Below are 18,745 nucleotides of genomic sequence, written 5' to 3'. Positions count from 1 at the left end.
TACAACTGATTTTCTGAGAAACTTTATTATACCTTTTGAATAGCATATTTTAGGAAATTCTACAAGCCTGTGACTAAGTGACTACTTCGTCTACACTTGAGCTTCTGATGGTGAGGGTGGGCTTGGGCTCTTAGAGTAGTCACCAGATGCCACTCCAGAGCAGTATCTGGACCTGTAGCAGCTGACCTACGAGTCGGAGGCAAAACACCAAAGTTCAGAGGCACAGGCAGAGACATAGTCAGACAGTCCGAGATTTGGGGCGGGCAGCACAGGATCAATATACAAAGCTGGCGTCAGGAGCGAAGAGGTCAGACAAAACGAGGAAACAAGCTGGGTCGGTACAGGAGAGATAAAACTATAATGCACTTTGAGAGGATACTAGAGACGCAGTACAACTAGAAACTTAAGTTCAGGCAAGGTGTGGAGGGAGGAGATGCCTGATATATCGATAAGCCAGGGAAGCAAAACTCTGCAGGACACAGCTGATTAAATTCCTGCGGAGTCCGGCCACGCCTCTCTATAGCCAGGTGGAGACTCTCCTGCAAACAGGGAAATTCAGCAGCACTGGGAGTGCTGCAAGAGGCAGTTCAGCTCGATGGCCTGACACTGGGTAGAGCAGAGCGGTTAACACAGTGAGTAGGACGGTGCTAAGAAGGCATGCAAGTTATCGGTGTGACAATGCCTGACCCTTCATTTTCATCTAAAGCCATATTTTATAGTGGACCTATCATCTCTTCTGATATGTCTGTTTCAGTATATACAAAGCCAGACAGTGTAGAAATGAGAGATGGTAACACACAATTATCGATTTATTCATATATTTAAAAAATAATAAGAAAGGAACACAAAACAGTTTTCCAAGAACAGATACTCCAGAATTATTGAATTTATATAAGGATTTATTAAAAGAGACAAGTCAGAGAGTCGACAGGCCTAATTTAAAGTATCACTCTTACCGTTACACTACGTTACATAAATGACACCCTCATCACATAAAAACAATGACACACGTACAAGTTACAGAAGTGGATAAACACTCGGATGTCATATCACAGTAAAAATACAATTTAGAATATGAATGTTTTGTATTGATAAAACTGAGACTTTTGGCTAGAAATGTTTTTATGCATTTGTCCCGCTCTATTATTTTGGTGATGAAGGCATGCACCATTACCAAGTGCCTGTTCCTTAGTCTTCCCCATCATGGATGGAGTTTAGTTTTCACATAACTCATTACAACAAGAAAATTGAAGCCTCTGGCTGCTAAACTGTAACACTGAATGCACAGAACACAAAAGGTCTAATTTAGCAAAATGTTTTCATCAGAATTCTGACGTAAAACAGCCTGAAATGTTGTATTTTTTGGTTAACCAGAGGTCGTGTTGTGACTTTTGCCATTTTTAGTGTCAAAATGAGCAGATCTGGGGTGTGGCAAAGCTAAAAAATAATCAGAATTTACGCCACTAAAGTGGCATAAATTACAAATGAAATGTATGCCAACCTCTAGATGGAGCAGCATTTTTGGCTGAGAGGCATGGCAGTTGGAAGATTGGCAAGTGCTGCCGTCATTCAAAGAATCTGTCAAAAGGTTTTTTTTACCAAATAATCTGAGAGCTGCATAATGTAGAGAAAGAGACCCTGATTTCTGCAATGTGTCACTTACTTGACTGCTTAGCACAGATTTGATAAAATCACTGTTTTATCAGCAGGAGATTATCACTACAAGAATAGTAAACTTGACGCCATGAAGTCTTCCATATTCATGAGCTCTGTATAATCCCACCCACATCACTGATTGGCCGCTTTCAGCCTATGCACAGTGTATACAGAAAGCTGCCACTTAGTAGTATGGGTGGGGCTATACAGAGCTCAGCATTCATAGAACTGCTAGATCTGCAGCAGAGAAAACTGTAATTGTATCAAAACAGCAGCAAGCAGCCTAGTAAGTGATATATAGCTGGAATCAGGGTCTATGTTCCTACATTATGTTGCTCTCAGACGGTGTTGCAAAATCAGATGACAGATTCTCTTTAAGACTGGCGTACAAAATGGCAGTCTTAATTAATCGGCCTCAAAGCCTTTACAACGTAACTCAATAGTGAACCCAAGATCTGAATATGAGAGCCCATCACCCTGCTCAGTCTGTAATAAGTAACCATACCCTTACATCAAGTCTCTCTAACTGTGCAGGCTACCGGTGTCAGTCACTACATCAATATTCTGTCTTTGTTTTGCCAAAATTTCCAAAAAATGAGTAAACATATATATATATAAAAAAACTTGACACTAAAACAGGCATTAGAATAGAAAATATATATAATATAGTGAGAAGTACAAATGTATCTGGTGATGTTTCATATGATAGATGCTTTCCACCTTCAGAATATTATTGCTATAGACGTGATGGCAGTTTAGTTTAGAACTTTAGGTATCTTTCCTATAGAAAACAACACTGTTATACAGATTATTAAGTGTCCTACAATTCAGAGCTCAGCCAGCCTAGTGCCAGAAGTTTACTGCCTGGTGAATATTACAAGTACTAATGTAAAACAACAAAATGGTTATACATGTGTAACTGGAGGCAAGTGTGCACAGAGCAGGAGATAATGCTGAAAATGTTACAGAAAAATAGCTCATTGGAAAAAAAGAAAAGAAGAAAAACAGGCATAGAAGTCTAACTCTTAGTTCAGTCATTGCATAATGGCGGCTGTCTGGACGCGGTGCAAAACTTCCCTGGCGCCATGATGGGAAGATAACGCAAGCACTTCATAGAAAGGGATGACTTCAGTGTCTTTCTTTTGCATTTGTGGGACCTTGCTTCCACAATCTTCTACAAAATGGTTTTCGATGTGAGGATCGGAGGTTACCACTGAAAGGAAAAAAGCATAAAACATACGGTAGTTAACTGATGTGTTCCTAAAAGCACAAACAGCCCCGAGAACCAAAAACATTTCTAGGGAACCTATCTGCCATGCACTCGTGTAGGTGTCCCTCTCTTCTGCTGGTGTCCCTACAGTAGTCCTGCCTATCTAGCCTCCAACAGTACGATGACCCAAAAATAATAATATTTCTTAGCCTCTGTTCCCTTTGGCAGAATGGTTTCTGCCAGAATGGGTCCAAAGCCACCCTGCCAAACAGGTGGCATCAAGTACATCATTGGGATCCCATAGACTTATTATGAGGCTCTTTTGAACTCCACTATGGTCCCTGTTAAAAACAACAGAATCTTTTCTTTTTTTACTGGTCTATTTGTAAACTGGAAAAAAAAGGTGTTACCGTGGTTCAATAAAATTATCTGATTGAAAAAAAAAATTTGTAATGGCACCTATGACCGCAACTTTACCTTAGAAAGAAAATTATGGAAGACCAGTGTCTTATCTGTATGACACGGACCCCTAATGGTGCACCATAAAGAGAATATTTAGGTTAATGGAATTCACACATGAAGTTTCAGATTATTAATGGAGCGGTCACAAGATTTCTTTTTCCTGAGGAAGAAGTTCTTGTAACTTGGAAACACGTAGTATAAGGCCACAATTTATTATGGGGCAGCACGGTGGCGCAGTGGATAGCACTGCAGCCTTGCAGCGCTGGGGTCCTGGGTTCTAATCCCACCCAGGACAACATCTGCAAAGAGTTTGTATGTTCTCTCCGTGTTTGCGTGGGTTTCCTCCGGGCACTCCGGTTTCCTCCCACATTCCAAAGACATACTGATAGGGATTCTAGATTGTGAGCCCCATCAGGGACAGTGATGATAATGTGTGCAAAACTGTAAAGCGCTGCGGAATATGTTAGCGCTATATAAAAATAAAGATTATTATTATTATTAAACCACATATGGACTGATGTCTCCTCAATCATTCACCAGCGCAGAGGATTTCTTCTGGATAACAGTCTTCTAGGTTACGTTGTAACCCGTGGATCTGTAGCAGCTGTGAAATACTACAAACGCAAAAGAAGTCTAATCAGGTTAGCACAATCTAACGCCTACACCCCTATTTTATGTGGATAAAACTCTATTTTGCGCCATATTCTCTCTCGCTTTTTTTTTTATTCGCCCTAAGGCTCTTTTTGGTGTTATCACTGTAGGTTGGCAGTAGGCACTCAGGACGTTTTGGGCATATACTACATGGGGTGATCCATAAACCCCCATCACTGGCTTCCAGTTTTTTGTGTATTGATCGGTTCAGCAGACTGTGCTTTTCCAACCAGCGGAAAGTGGATATCCTGAATGATGATGAATAGTGGATCTCAAATACTAATATATAACCTACACAGATAAAAATGGGAAGGATATAAATATATACTACACCTAGTGATTCCCTTTACATATAGGTAAACATTCAAATATTTACATTTGTGGAGAAATACATAATATATAAATCACATATATTTGATATCAAGTTAATACTACACAGTGTCTGTTATTTTATCATATTGCACCTCTAGTGCGCTTAGAACAAGGACTGGGTAGCTATGACTCCTCTGGAAGAGATGAGGCGAAACGCGCGTCGGGGTGAATGGGCACATCATCTGATACCTCCTGGGTCCTGTATGCCATAGTATCAGGTAATATACGGTCTCTCATACTGGCTAATTTTGTTTTTGGGTTATGGATCTATGTATTCCTCCCTGTCCTCGGATGATTGTTATATATGCAGGGACTCATAGCTACCTAGTCCTTGGTCTATGTGCACTATGTACAGGGGTAGTCATGGAGTTTGATTCAGTAAACACTAGATTTTTTACTTTGTTGTATCCCCTCTGCAGTTCCTGAATGTCGTATCATATGTATAATGTGTCCCCTTTTAGAAGCATCTCTTTTAATATGTCTAATAAAGGATTTTGCATTTTTTAACATCATTATGGATCTCTTTGGCTGTTTTCAGGTAGTAACTATAACTCAGAAAAAGGCCATTAGATTTTATATTGACGTGCCATATAGTGATAGTATTTTGGACATTTTTTTGTGGTTATGGTGTGAAAGAAATCAAACATTGGGCTTAATAAATATGGCATTTACTCAGAACGCCATTTTTTGCCAATCAATTGCACTACAAAACGGATATCATAGCACTGATAAATTTCCCCCAATATGTCTGTGTTTTCCATTTTTGTCAAGGTGCCTTCTCATTCTTTTTTTCCCTTTGATATTTCACGTTCTCCTTTCCTCCCCCTTTCTCAACTCTCTTCAAAAGACTTCCATTTTGATTTTATCCATTACACTTGCAAATTGTGCAGCCTCCTCCTCCCTCCCCGGATCCCCATTCCTTCCCTCTCTCATAGCTTCTCCCTATGTCTGACTGCAGGAGAAAAGAATCTAATGATGCTGAAAATTGATTCTGAAGCGTCCTGACAATGCTGTACATCTTTCCCCCTCCCCGCCTGCCATCTTTATGGCCTTCGGCTGTAAAAGTCCCTTTTACTCCCACTGGAGAGAGGCGGATTTATATCGGCGCGCAGGCTGCATCCCTTCTCTGCTGTGCCCTGAGCAAGGAGGGAAAAGGTTTGCCAAAATATCACCTGTGTCTTGTGTCACTTCTGATAGTCATGGGATCAGAAATCCCGTCCTCATACATCTTACATCAGATAATGTCTCGTTTGTTTGCCCAACCTGCAGAGTAAAATGTCTGACTATTGGGCATTTTCTGGGTCTGTGTGATTCTTTCTAGAAATCATACTTGCTTCCTTCCATTATGTATTACGGCTCTGCAGCTACGACAATGTGAGCAATGAGTGTGATCAATCTATTACCGAAATCTGCAGAGGTCTTCTGTACTGGGGAGCTGCTTATTCACATCTGTATTACAATTTGTAATAAAGCGTCTAGTCTGTTGTCGGGGAGCCACTTGTACAGATAAAACGTATTCACGCCCTAGTAGCAGTTTTGCAACATTTGTGTCAAAAATAACTAAAAAAAAATAAATAATAATAATAATAAAATAAATAAAAACCAAAATCAGTACCCTTACACCTTTCACTTTCAAAAAACGTCTTATATATTCTGGGCCCGAATTAGTGATGAGCGAACCTGGAGGTGTTATCTGACCATGCTCGGGTGCTAACCGAGTGTCTTCGGCGTGCTCAAATAATATGTTCGAGTCCCCGAGCCTGCATGTATCAACAGCCGCAACACATGCAGCTGCGAGGCATGCAGGCGCGGGACACTCGGTAACACGCCGAAGACACTCAGTTAGCACACGAGCATGATTGTATAACACCATATGCCAGCACGTTCGCTCATCACTAGCCCGAATCATTCTCGCATATTTGTCTATTTTGGTCTAATTTTTCCTGTTTTCCGGCTACTTTGTGTCTTTTTTTTCTTTATTTTTGTTTGTATTTCACTGTTTTCAGTCAATTTATTAATTTTTTTAAAGAGTTGTAACTAGTGATGAGCGAATATACTCGTTACTCAAGATTTCCCTAGCACGCTCGGGGGTCCTCCGAGTATTTTTTAGTGCTCGGAGATTTAGTTTTTTTTTGCCGCAGCTGGATGATTTACAGCTACTAGCCAGCATAATTACATGTGGGGATTCCCTAGCAACCAGGCAACCCCGACATGTACTCAGCCTGGCTAAAAGCTGTAAATCATTCAGCTGCGGCGATGAAAACTAAATCTCCGAGCACTAAAAAATACTCGGAGGACCCCCGAGCATGCTTGGGAAATCTCGAGTAACAAGTATATTCGCTCATGATACGGCCCCCTGAGGAAGCCAGCTACGCGAAACGCACGTCAGGGTTTGTATATTCAGCCTGTCGAGATCTCTCCTTCCCACATGGGTAAGCACGTGCTATGTTTGGGTTAATGAGCAATGTTACACTTGTTTGCATTAGACCGGCAACTGCCGGTGTGGGCTCCCTATTGGCAGATAAACTGGCCAGGATTAAGGGGTGCTCATGTTATGACCTTTTTACTTGCTCTTAGCGCTAACAATTATGGAGGCATCTTGATTGGTTGTTTTGTTGTATTTTACTCCCCCCTTCTCATTTCTCATCATGTATTTTGTATTTTGGCAGACAGCCGTTATTTATTGTGAGTGAGCTTTGTGTAATAAATATTTTTTTATACCATATTTAAACTATTTGGGCTTCACTTATTACCTAATTTGTACCCTTGAGAGTATATACTCCTGGTTCTCTGTAGGTTAATATATTTGTTTGGAGTCGCGGTTGCGCTCTCATTTTCAGGTCCCGAGTTTAGGACCACTACTACTAATGTGTTTCCAACATGTCAGTTATTGTTAACTATTCGCTCATCACTAGTTGTAAAGTTTTTGTAGAAATGTCCCTCAGACTCCCCCCGGAATGATTCTTTGTAAGTCAGAAAAGTTATGCAAATGCAACATTTTAATGCATCATGTGACTCTTCCTCTGAAATTAGTGCAAAGAAATGTACAAGACAAAAAAGAAGAGTATTTTTGATTTTGTGCAAAATTCATTAATTTGAAAAATTTGGCTCTAAAAAAGGCAACAAAGGAAGTTCATGATATTTCTTTCTTCTTAAATATTCTACAATAATCTTTGAGTGGTATTATTGAAAAATGGAAACTTTTAGTAACTAAAGCAACTCAGCATCGAAAAGTTAGAGTGCGGGGTCACGGTATGCGGAGACGTATAATGCAGAAAGGTCGTCTGTCCCAGTGTACTACTCCATCCGCACAGAAACTGTGAAGTGGGAGCTCCATGACATGAGATTTTATGGCGGAGCAGAAACATGCCAGCCTTAGGTTATGTTGACATAGTGTCTTCTCCTACGTTCGGGGCTTACATCCAGACCCCCCCCAAAATATGGGATATGTGTGGGTGCGATGATGGGGCCTTTACCTACAATGATGCAGTTGCAGTCACAGTGTGCGCCGTGCATTATTTTCAGCTGTATACCCCCAGTTGAGTTGGACAATAAGATGTAGTCTACTATATCTTGGTGCCCGCCTAAAATAGGCGTATAAGCCCAAAATAATGCACAGCGGAGCACACTGTGACGCCGTCTGCATCATTATAGTCCATTCAATGGCCCATCAGCGCATATGTCTGGATCCCATTTTGCGGGGTCCGGACTTAAGCCCCAAACTTCAACTTGACCTGCAAAAAAAACAAGCCCTCATGCGGCTCTGCAGATAGGAAAATGAAATATATTTTTTCATCTTCTCCACATCTGAGAAAATTGGATCAAACTCCGAACAGAGTATGATCAGCATAATCGTCCTGATTCTGTTGGATGAGAGAAGGTACGGTCGTGTGGCCCTGGCTTTATAGAAATCCACAACTGAAATAGTAAGTGCAGGGGGTGGGACAATGAACCCTATTCCCCCCCAGCTGCCAACCCCCTCTCTTACCGACCGGTCACTGACATATGAGCGACCTAGAGACAGTAAACTGGCAATGGACTGGGGTATAAAATCCAGGACAGGTTCTCTTTAAGTCTGCCTTTTTTGCCTGTGTACACATCCAGCCAAACATACCCATCTAGTAAAACACAGCAAATACTAGGCAGGGAGGAGGGGAGAGGGGATGCGGCTGCAGTTTCTCTGCCCCAGTGTTCCAGGCTACCAGTATGAGGGACTGGATACAGAGACATCTGACGGCCTTGGAGAACACAGTGCTAACATCCCACCAAAAAGAGCCCGAACACACAACAAGTACGGAAAGAGAAAATGACCATTTCCAGAAATCAGTCACAATCTTCCCGGCTGCATTACTGCTGGGATACATTTACGTGACGTGTGTCTACGTGAATCACCTCCGATGTGTTTCATTAAATGCATTAAAAGTATTTTAAACCATGAAGGTAAAGGTTTAAATTGATTAATTATTCAACACTTCTTATAAGGTTCTTGATTTGTGTGTAAAAAGGAGTTTTTTTTCTTCACACCCACTTATTGCTACACCGAGCAAACGTTAGTAAAAGGTTTTTCATTTACTGACTGGTTGCTGACGTGTAATGAGGTGGTGCTGTTGAGTGCAAGTGCTCGTTACCCCAGTTTGCCTAGGGTGCTCGGGTGTGCACTGAGGATCGCGGGTGCTCTGGTGACATGTTCAAGTCCTCAGAGCCGCATGTTTTGCAACTGTTAGGCAGCCACAAAAAAATGATGGGATTACCCATGTTTGTCAGGCAATCCCCGCATGTTTTGTGGTTGTCTAACAGCTGAGAAACAAGCTGCCGCAGGGACTCAAACATGTCACCAGGGCAGCCATGATCCTCAGTGCACGCCCGAGCACCCTAGGAATGAGCATTTGTACTCATCATCACTAGTGGTTACCAACACTAAACACTTCAGCTACTACATAACCTCATACTGAAGAGAAAAAGAAGTCTCAGATCAATCAGAACAAAAATACTATTACCGTAGAAGTTATTAAAAGGAAGCTGTCGAGTGCAAAATGCAAAACCATCTGTGAGCAGATTACAGCTGTCAATCACTGCGTAGTCCAGCCCACTGGACTCCTGAGAGCAGATTACAGCTGTCAATCACTGTGTAGTGCAGCCCATTGGACTCCTGTGAGCAGATTACAGCTGTCAATCACTGGGTAGTGCAGCCCACTGGACTCCTGAGAGCAGATTACAGCTGTCAATCACTGCGTAGTGCAGCCCACTGGACTACTGTGAGCAGATTACAGCTGTCAATCACTGGGTAGTGCAGCCCACTGGACTCCTGAGAGCAGATTACAGCTGTCAATCACTGCGTAGTGCAGCCCACTGGACTCCTGTGAGCAGATTACAGCTGTCAATCACTGGGTAGTGCAGCCCACTGGACTCCTGTGAGCAGATTACAGCTGTCAATCACTGGGTAGTCCAGCCCACTGGACTCCTGTGAGCAGATTACAGCTGTCAATCACTGGGTAGTGCAGCCCACTGGACTCCTGTGAGCAGATTACAGCTGTCAATCACTGGGTAGTCCAGCCCACTGGACTCCTGAGAGCAGATTACAACTGTCAATCACTGCGTAGTGCAGCCCACTGGACTCCTGTGAGCAGATTACAGCTGTCAATCACTGGGTAGTGCAGCCCACTGGACTCCTGTGAGCAGATTACAGCTGTCAATCACTGGGTAGTGCAGCCCACTGGACTCCTGTGAGCAGATTACAGCTGTCAATCACTGGGTAGTCCAGCCCACTGGACTCCTGAGAGCAGATTACAACTGTCAATCACTGCGTAGTGCAGCCCACTGGACTCCTGTGAGCAGATTACAGCTGTCAATCACTGGGTAGTCCAGCCCACTGGACTCCTGAGAGCAGATTACCGCTGTCAATCAATGCATAGTGCAGCCCACTGGATTCCTGTGAGCAGATTACAGCTCTAAATCACTGGGTAGTGCAGCCCACTGGACTCCTGAGAGCAGATTACAGCTGTCAATCACTGGGTAGTGCAGCCCACTGGACTCCTGAGAGCAGATTACAGCTCTAAATCACTGGGTAGTGCAGCCCACTGGACTCCTGTGAGCAGATTACAGCTGTCAATCACTGGGTAGTCCAGCCCACTGGACTCCTGAGAGCAGATTACAGCTGTCAATCAATGCATAGTGCAGCCCACTGGATTCCTGTGAGCAGATTACAGCTGTCAATCACTGGGTAGTGCAGCCCACTGGACTCCTGTGAGCAGATTACAGCTGTCAATCACTGAATAGTCCAGCCCACTGGACTTCTCAGCCCAGAATGAACTGGAATTAAAATACAACAGATTATACTGAACAATTTCACACCAAGCTATATACTAACCTGCTGCCCACAGATTGGGCCACAATGCCATTACTCTGTTTATAGAACAGCTGATCAGTAATAAAAGTGTCCATTCCTACATGATATCTAAACCTCATCTGTTGATCTACACATTTAGATTTTAGGTTTATGAGAAGCCACTTCAACTGTCATCGGTTTTATATGATGAAAAGTGAACTACCAAGAGAAATTTACCAAAATGGAAACACAGAAATGTCACAGGGGCCTCAATGTTTTGGTGATTACAGGAACCTGACTTAAAAGGGTTTTACAGTTTTGGAAAACACCTGTCCCCCAGCTGCAGTTTGTTTAAAAAAATAAATAACTGTGCCTTACCTAGGACCATGGCGAGTCTCCACCAGTGTTCCTGGTGTCTGTTATTGTCTGTAGCGTTCAAGTCACGTCAATAGGGCATGGTTCCATGTGGCGCTCCAACGCCTATGATTGCTGCAGCTCCCCAGTGCTGGAGCGCCACGTGGAGCCATGACAACACAGCATTAACTGCAGCACTTCTTCAAATGCATTCCTTCTATTATAACAATCAAACAACATTGTGATGAAGACCTTGGTGGGGTCGAAACGTCTTCCTTTGTCACACATCTCACAGCTACCTTTTATTTATATTTGCCTTCGCGAAATAAAAAACCTTTCATATCAAAATTAGAGTGTGCGGTGAATCTATTCTGCACTGCGTATATCAGGCTGCTGCCAGCATTGCAGACAGCCGATTAGTGGGGTGCTGGGCGGCAGACCCTCACTTATCCAATGTTGATACCCAATATGAAGATAAGCCATCAATATCAAAGTGGTGGAACATCGCCTTTTAAAAAAAACCATTAAAATCTTTCCTCCAAAACTACGCCACGAGAACAGCATGCATAACCCCAGCCTAAATCTTCTCTCTATTCTGATACTGCTGAGGCCAGGAGTGTCATGAACTTTTCTGACTAATAAGGGAATAGATTTCTTCGAGGGTTAGTTGTAGAATCTGCGAATTTAAGAAAATTGCGGAAGTTACAGACGACTTAAAATGGATGGTGCCTCTACAGCTGCACTCCGCTCTGTCCGTCAGCGCCGTAGGCTTTGAATGGAGTGGCTGTGACCATGCTCGCCCATGGCTCCATGGAACAATAGTCAATATCTAGAATGGCTACTAAGAATGCAGCATAGGCAGGTACAAACGGTCAGGTACCAGGAGCCCAGATGGGTGACTGACGAGAAGGCAGAGGAAGATCTAGGGTTAAGGAAGGTCTACGGTCAGTAGAGTGGGGAAAAACTGAGAACACGGGAGAAAAACGTTACATAATCCTGTGAGATGGAGCTGTGAGAACAGTGCAAGGGTCCGAGGAGACTTGGGTGTCTCGCTTTGGGATGTAAAGTGCTGCCCCATGTCAACCACATAACAGAAGATTATCCTTTGTGGTTTTTCATTTAGCATGGAAATATGTACAGTTAGGTCCATATATATTTGGACAGAGACAACATTTTTCTAATTTTGGTTATAGACATTACCACAATGAATTTTAAACAAAGCATTTCAGATGCAGTTGAAGTTCAGACTTTCAGCTTTCATTTGAGGGTATCCACATTAAAATTGGATGAAGAGTTTAGGAGTTTCAGCTCCTTAACATGTGCCACCCTATTTTTAAAGGGGAAAAAAGTAATTGGACAGATTCAATAATTTTAAATAAAATGTTCATTTCTAGTACTTTGTTGAAAACTCTTTGTTGGCGATGACTGCCTGAAGTCTTGAACTCATGGACATCACTAGACGCTGTGTTTCCTCCTTTTTGATGCTCTGCCAGGCCTTCACTGTGTTGGTTTTCAGTTGCTGGTTGTTTGTGGGCCTTTCTGTCTGAAGTTTAGTCGTTAACAAGAGAAATGCATGCTCAATTGGGTTGAGATCAGGTGACTTGGCCATTCAAGAATATTCCACTTCTTTGCTTTAATAAACTCCTGGGTTGCTTTGGTTTTATGTTTTGGGTCATTGTCCATCTGTAGTATGAAACGACGACCAATCAGTTTTGCTGCATTTGGCTGGATCTGAGCACACAGTATGGCTCTGAATACCTCAGAATTCATTCGGCTGCTTCTGTCCTGTGTCACATCATCAATAAACACTAGTGACCCAGTGCCACTGGCAGCCATGCATGCCCAAGCCATCACACTGCCTCCGCCGTGTTTTACAGATGATGTGGGATGCTTTGGATCATGAGCTGTACCACGCCTTCGCCATACTTTTCTGTTTCCATCATTCTGGTAGAGGTTGATCTTGCTTTCATCTGTCCAAAGAATGTTCTTCCAGAACTGTGCTGGCTTTTTTAGATGTTTTTTAGCAAAGTCCAGTCTAGCCTTTTTATTCTTGGAGCTTATGAATGGCTTGCACCGTGCAGTGAACCCTCTGTATTTACTTTCATGCAGTCTTCTCTTTATGGTAGATTTGGATATTGATACGCCGACCTCCTGGAGAGTGTTGTTCACTTGGTTGGCTGTTGTGAAGGGGTTTCTCTTCACCATGGAGATTATTCTGCGATTATCCACCACTGTTGTCTTCCGTGGGCGCCCAGGTCTTTTTGCATTGATGAGTTCACCAGTGCTTTCTTTCTTTCTCAGGATGTACCAAACTGTACATTTTGCCACTCCTAATATTGTAGCAATTTCTCGAATAGGTTTTTTTCTGTTTTTGCAGCTTAAGGATGGCTTGTTTCACCTGCATGGAGAGCTCCTTTGACCGCATGTTTACTTCACAGCAAAACCTTCCAAATGCAAGCACCACACCTTAAATCAACTCCAGGCCTTATTTGCTTAATTGAGAATGATGCAATGAAGGGATTGCCCACACCTGTCCATGAAATAGCCTTGAATCAATTGTCCAATTACCTTTGGGCCCTTTAAAAACAGGGTGGCACATGTTAAGGAGCTGAAACTCCTAAACCCTTCATCCAATTTTAATGTGGATACCCTCAAATGAAAGCTGAAAGTTTGAACTTCAACTGCATCTGAATTGTTTTGTTTAAAATTCATTGTGGTAATGTCTATAACCAAAATTAGAAAAATGTTGTCTCTGTCCAAATATATATGGACCTAACTGTATAAGAATGACTTATGTGCTGAGCCTCTGGGTCCAAAAGGTTGATGACTTTTTTATTTTATTTTAGTATTTTAGGACCAAAACTAGAACTCATAAGACAAATACTCAATCTGTAGCTTAAACAGTGTCCTAAATACACAGTAAGCGATCGGTGGATGTAATCCCGACAATCAGTAAATCTAATGAAACACATAATCTGCATATACGTGTGAGCAGAAGCAGAGCGAGCAGGATGCCTAATCTCACAACAGACAGCCCAGCGTGACCACGGCACACCAGCAGAATGTCCGCAGTAAGTGCGCTGCGTGCCATCATAAATTGCCATAACCTGCTTAATGGAGCTGCAAACTAACTAGGCATGGAGGTACATTTCATTTGACCCCTGACGGCTGGCGCTTCCAGCACGCACCCCACACTGCAGATTTATAGGCGCTTTGTTCTTGCACGGTGTGTGTAACCACGCCGAGTACAGAGACATGAGGGAGATGCCCACCTGCAGTGCCAGCAGGTGTCTTTGTCATGCGAGAAAGGTGTATGGAGACATATAACGGCAAAGGACAGGGATACGGCAGTACAGAGCGTCGTAAAAACAATGTGCTCAAGCTACAGAGCAGATGGGTGATAGAAAACAAGAAAGACGCCAGCATGAACAGATCAATGATTTCGGTTCCAGCTGGAGACGGCAATAAGCAAATTGCTTGTAGCAAGAGCTCCAGAATGCGTAACTGCTGCTCATGACGGAGAACGGGCCGATTCTGGCACCACAAAGGTGTTACTGGAAGAGCCGCAGTTACTTTCAGACCATCCTATTAGGAAGCATCAGAAAATCTGTGGAACATTAAAAGTTAATGCTTTGAGATCTCCACAGAGCACTACGCTATCATCCGTCCGCGCTCTGAACTTTGTGTGGTCGTCAATGGCTGAAGATCTTAATTTGACGCACAGGGAGTAGCTGACCGCGAGCTGCATCCTGTCCTTTCCACTCTCTCTGTCTTTGTTGGTTTTAATGCACCTGAAGCTGCATGTGTCTACGGCCTCCGTGATAATGGTAGGGAGGGATAAGTGGGGGTCGGAGTTAGACCGACGCCGGACTCTGATGGTAAAACTGACGGAGTGCATTGGCAAGCTGTCAGCATTATCCAGCAAGATGCCCCCCCTGAGGATCTACCGATAAGGCGAAGGTGAGAAACAAGGAGCTTACAGCTGGACACTCTTATGGTATATAAAGAGATTAGCGGCTGAAAACTCTAACGATTGTGAGCAACAAAACACAGAACTGTGCCAATCCCTAGTATGGATGGACATTTCATGTGACCCTGGGATTCAGACAGTCCTAATCATGGACTTCTGAAATGTATAAAATACCATATAGCCAATCATATTCGTCCATGCCCCCAAGGAGCTCATTATATAAACTCCCTTCCATAAAGCACCACTCCAGTGTTTTTTCTTATTTTACAGCTGGAGTGGTGCTTCTAATGTAAGTTCCTTGGCCTTACTCTTGTACTTACAGTCACCTTTATCTCCGCAGCTCCCACAGGCCTCCAGCAGGTTGTGATCTGTCGGATCGCTCCAGTATTTGATGGAGAGAGCTGGAGGTCACTTTTCAGTGCACGTCCATGAAAGCCTTGTTCTGGCTCTCAAAGACTTATATTGAGCGCTTGGGACCGTTACTTCTGATTTCCGGCCAGTCAGATGTTGCAGTCACAAGATGGCGTCACAGGACGGGATCAGCGCCGATAAAAGGTGGAGATGGCGGTGAATTGGTATAAGACTAGGGTCAGGGACCTTAGATTATAGCACCACTGCAGCGCTGAAAAAAAAAACCCATCACGCTGGACTGGTGCTTTAGACATACATGCGGGTCAATTCTGTAGGAAGCCACTCATCTTATCAGTATGTGTATGTTTTAATTTCAAGTTTCGAGAAAAAAAAAAGCTTATGCTGAAGAATCCCATGCAAACATGGGCAGAACATAGAAAAGCTATGTTGTGATTTCGCCCTTGGTCAGAATCAGTTCCAGACCCAAAACTGAAGACAGTAACTAATGAGCCTCACAAGATTGTTGTCCTCTACCCATCAAGGCCCCCTATTTGACCCCTTATTAAATTATCTGCATAAAGTTTGCATGTTCTCCCTAAGTTGTTTCTCTGCAGTGTAGGAATGACATTGGACTCTACACTGGAGATATAAAATATGGTAACATTATATAAATAATATACAATACGCAGAAAATATAATACAAGTAATTATAGGAATAAAAATGACCCTGCGATAATCTACTCATTTTTCATTTCCCTCAGGAAAGTTTAAGTCTTTGGAATACTAATAATACATTTTATCGAGCTGTGCCGCACCCTGTCCACACAAGTCATCCTTATAACTCACAAGGGTCTTATTGTTACCAGTTTGGCCAGTAGGATACTCACAGAGTCAGCGCTGTCTTCAGGCAGTGGCTGCAGCTGACATGCGATTGGTGCGGGCTGGTTGATCACTACCCTCTGACACTCTCGCGAGAAGATAGGTAAGGTAGAGGAGAGCTGGTCACTCATTTTATAGGGGTCTTCCTGCTGAGGTAGCCTCATGTTTTCAACGGACTCATCATCTGAGTCAGGGAGACCTATCAGTGAATTTGATGAACCTGTGTAATGGAAAAAAACAAACTCAAAAATGTAACTACTCGCATAAATGTTCAGCTGTGTTCCATCCCTTAAAGGAGCATCTCTAGCTTACGGCTTTTAAACAGGATGTGCCATCACTTACAGGGAATCTGTCACCAAGTTTCTGCTACCCCATCTGAGACCAAAATAATGTAGGATCAGAAACCCTGATTTCAGTGATGTATCACTTACTGGGTTGCTTGCTGTCACTTTGATAAAATCACAGTTTTTTCCTCTGTAGATCTTCCAGCTCTCTGAATGCTGAGCTCTTTATATCCCCGCCCACACCATTGATTGGCAGCCTATGCAGAGTGCACACTGCCAATAAGTGGTGGCCTTGGGGTTATACAGAGCTCATGAATATGCTTGACTACCTGGCAGCAGGTTTACTAGTCCTCAAGTGATAATCTCCTGCTGATAGTGATTTTATCAATCTCACAACGAGCAGCCCAATATGTGATACATCGCTGGAATAAGGGTCTCTGTCTCCTAATAAAGCTACTCTCATATTCAGTAGCAAAAATTTGGAGACATATTCCCTTTATGATCACTAGGCATATGACCTTCGGGACTTTGACCAATCCTGACAATGAAGCGGCTGCAGAGCTGCGTCCTCTTCACAGTTTTGCCCTGCACAGAGTAAAAACTGTAATGGGAACAAAGCACTGCAGCCCCTTTGACCTCAGGATCGACAGGAGTCCATCAGTTCAGGAGATACCCCTTTAATGATGTGAACCAAGATCAAAACTCTGTTGATAAAAGCAAGCTTGAGAAAGCTACACTACCGTGTAAAAGTTTAGGGTCACTTAGAAATTTCCTTATTTTTGAAAGAAAAGCACAGTTTTTTCCAATGAAGCTAACATTAAATGATTCAGAAATACACTCTATACATTGTTATTGTGGTAAATGACTATTCTAACTGCAAACGTCTGGTTTGTAATGCTATTTCTTCATAGGTGTATAGAGGCCCATTTCCAAAAACCATCATTCCAGTGTTCTTATGGTACTTTGTGTTTGCTAACTGTGTAAAGAAGGCTAATGGATGGTTAGAATACCCTTGAAAACCCTTGTGCAAGTATGTTAGCACAGCTGAAAACAGTTTGGCTGATTAAAGAACCTATAAACCTGACCTTCCTTTGAGCTAGTTGAGAATCTGGAGCATTACATTTGTTGGTTCCATTAAACTCTCAAAATGGCCAGAAAAAAAGAACTTTCATTTGAAACTCGACAGTCTATTCTTGTTCTTAGAAATGAAGGCTATTCCATGTGAGAAATTGCCAAGAAGATGAAGATTTCCTACAACGGTGTGTACTACTCCCTTCGGAGGAGAGCATAAACAGGCTCTAACCAGTATGTTAGATTGATTTTTTTCGATCTTGCGGCTGTATTATCCATCTAGTACACTATTCTTGGTATAGTATTTGCCACAATGATTGGTGCCTTTTTGCATTTATGTATCAATTTATTGTTTAGACTGTGTACCATTATTGTATATTGATGTAATTATAGAGACAAGTGTTGCCATGACACCGTTATGCACATGTTTACTCTTTTGTATATTTTATATGTTTCCCATCTGTTTAGTGGTTATCTGTGATTTTGGTTTGGCCCGGATTTTATGTCTGTTCGTTCTGCGCAAGCGCCATCGATCTCTATGCTTCCATCTACCGCGGTTACCTGATGTCGGGTTTTATACTTGTTCATCTGTACTTCGAGACCAGCCTGATCCTGCGGTATCCTGTGGGCGCAGGCGCGGTTGACTTCTGGACTCCGTGTCTTACGGCCGGTCTGATGTCCGGTCACGTGGGGCCCCACGTGTGCCGGCGTCAGCTGTCCTGCAGGCGCTGTGTTGGTCCAGCATTCTAGTCACCCTGGCGACGGCGCTTTATTTCCGGTCTTGTGTAAGCACCTAGTATGTTCGTCACCATAGTGACGATGTCTTACTTCCGGTTTAGCGTAAATAACACACACTATAAAATGCTGTACACGGCTAACCACGACACGCCCCCTGAGGAAGGTTTCATACCGAAACGCGCGTCGGGGTGAGCGGTGGACGGTGCGGTGGTTGGTGCACGAATTACGGGTAAGATTGGGGGGTTTTTCCCTCTCCCTTTGTGATGTCCTCCACGCTATATATATATAATATGACGGGGTAATTTATCATGGGAGTGTGGCTTTGTATTTATATTAGCCTCTATTGGCTTTATGATAGCCTTGTGATGTGGAATCTCCCCATGTGTTGCATATGATCCACCCCACGTACCGTCTGCTGCTCC

At 43.0% G+C, this 18,745-nt stretch overlaps 1 protein-coding gene across 2 annotated transcripts in view; it reads right to left on the bottom strand.

Moving 5' to 3' along the window:
- Positions 1 to 878: 878 nt before the first annotated feature.
- Positions 879 to 18,745, bottom strand: part of CALCOCO1 (calcium binding and coiled-coil domain 1) — a 74,269-nt gene continuing 56,402 nt past the window's right edge. For both annotated transcript variants that reach the window (XM_069758736.1, XM_069758737.1), the window contains exons 12-13: positions 16,239 to 16,450; positions 879 to 2,869 (exon numbers count right to left, since the gene is read on the bottom strand). In XM_069758736.1, coding sequence (XP_069614837.1) covers positions 2,864 to 2,869; positions 16,239 to 16,450 — 218 coding nt within the window. In that variant the 3' untranslated portion in view covers positions 879 to 2,863. The remainder of the gene's footprint in view (positions 2,870 to 16,238; positions 16,451 to 18,745) is intronic.

The sequence above is a fragment of the Ranitomeya imitator genome, chromosome 3 (genome assembly GCF_032444005.1).
Source record: "Ranitomeya imitator isolate aRanImi1 chromosome 3, aRanImi1.pri, whole genome shotgun sequence".
NCBI lineage: Eukaryota > Metazoa > Chordata > Amphibia > Anura > Dendrobatidae > Ranitomeya > Ranitomeya imitator.
This window is presented reverse-complemented; position numbering and strand designations above follow the sequence as displayed.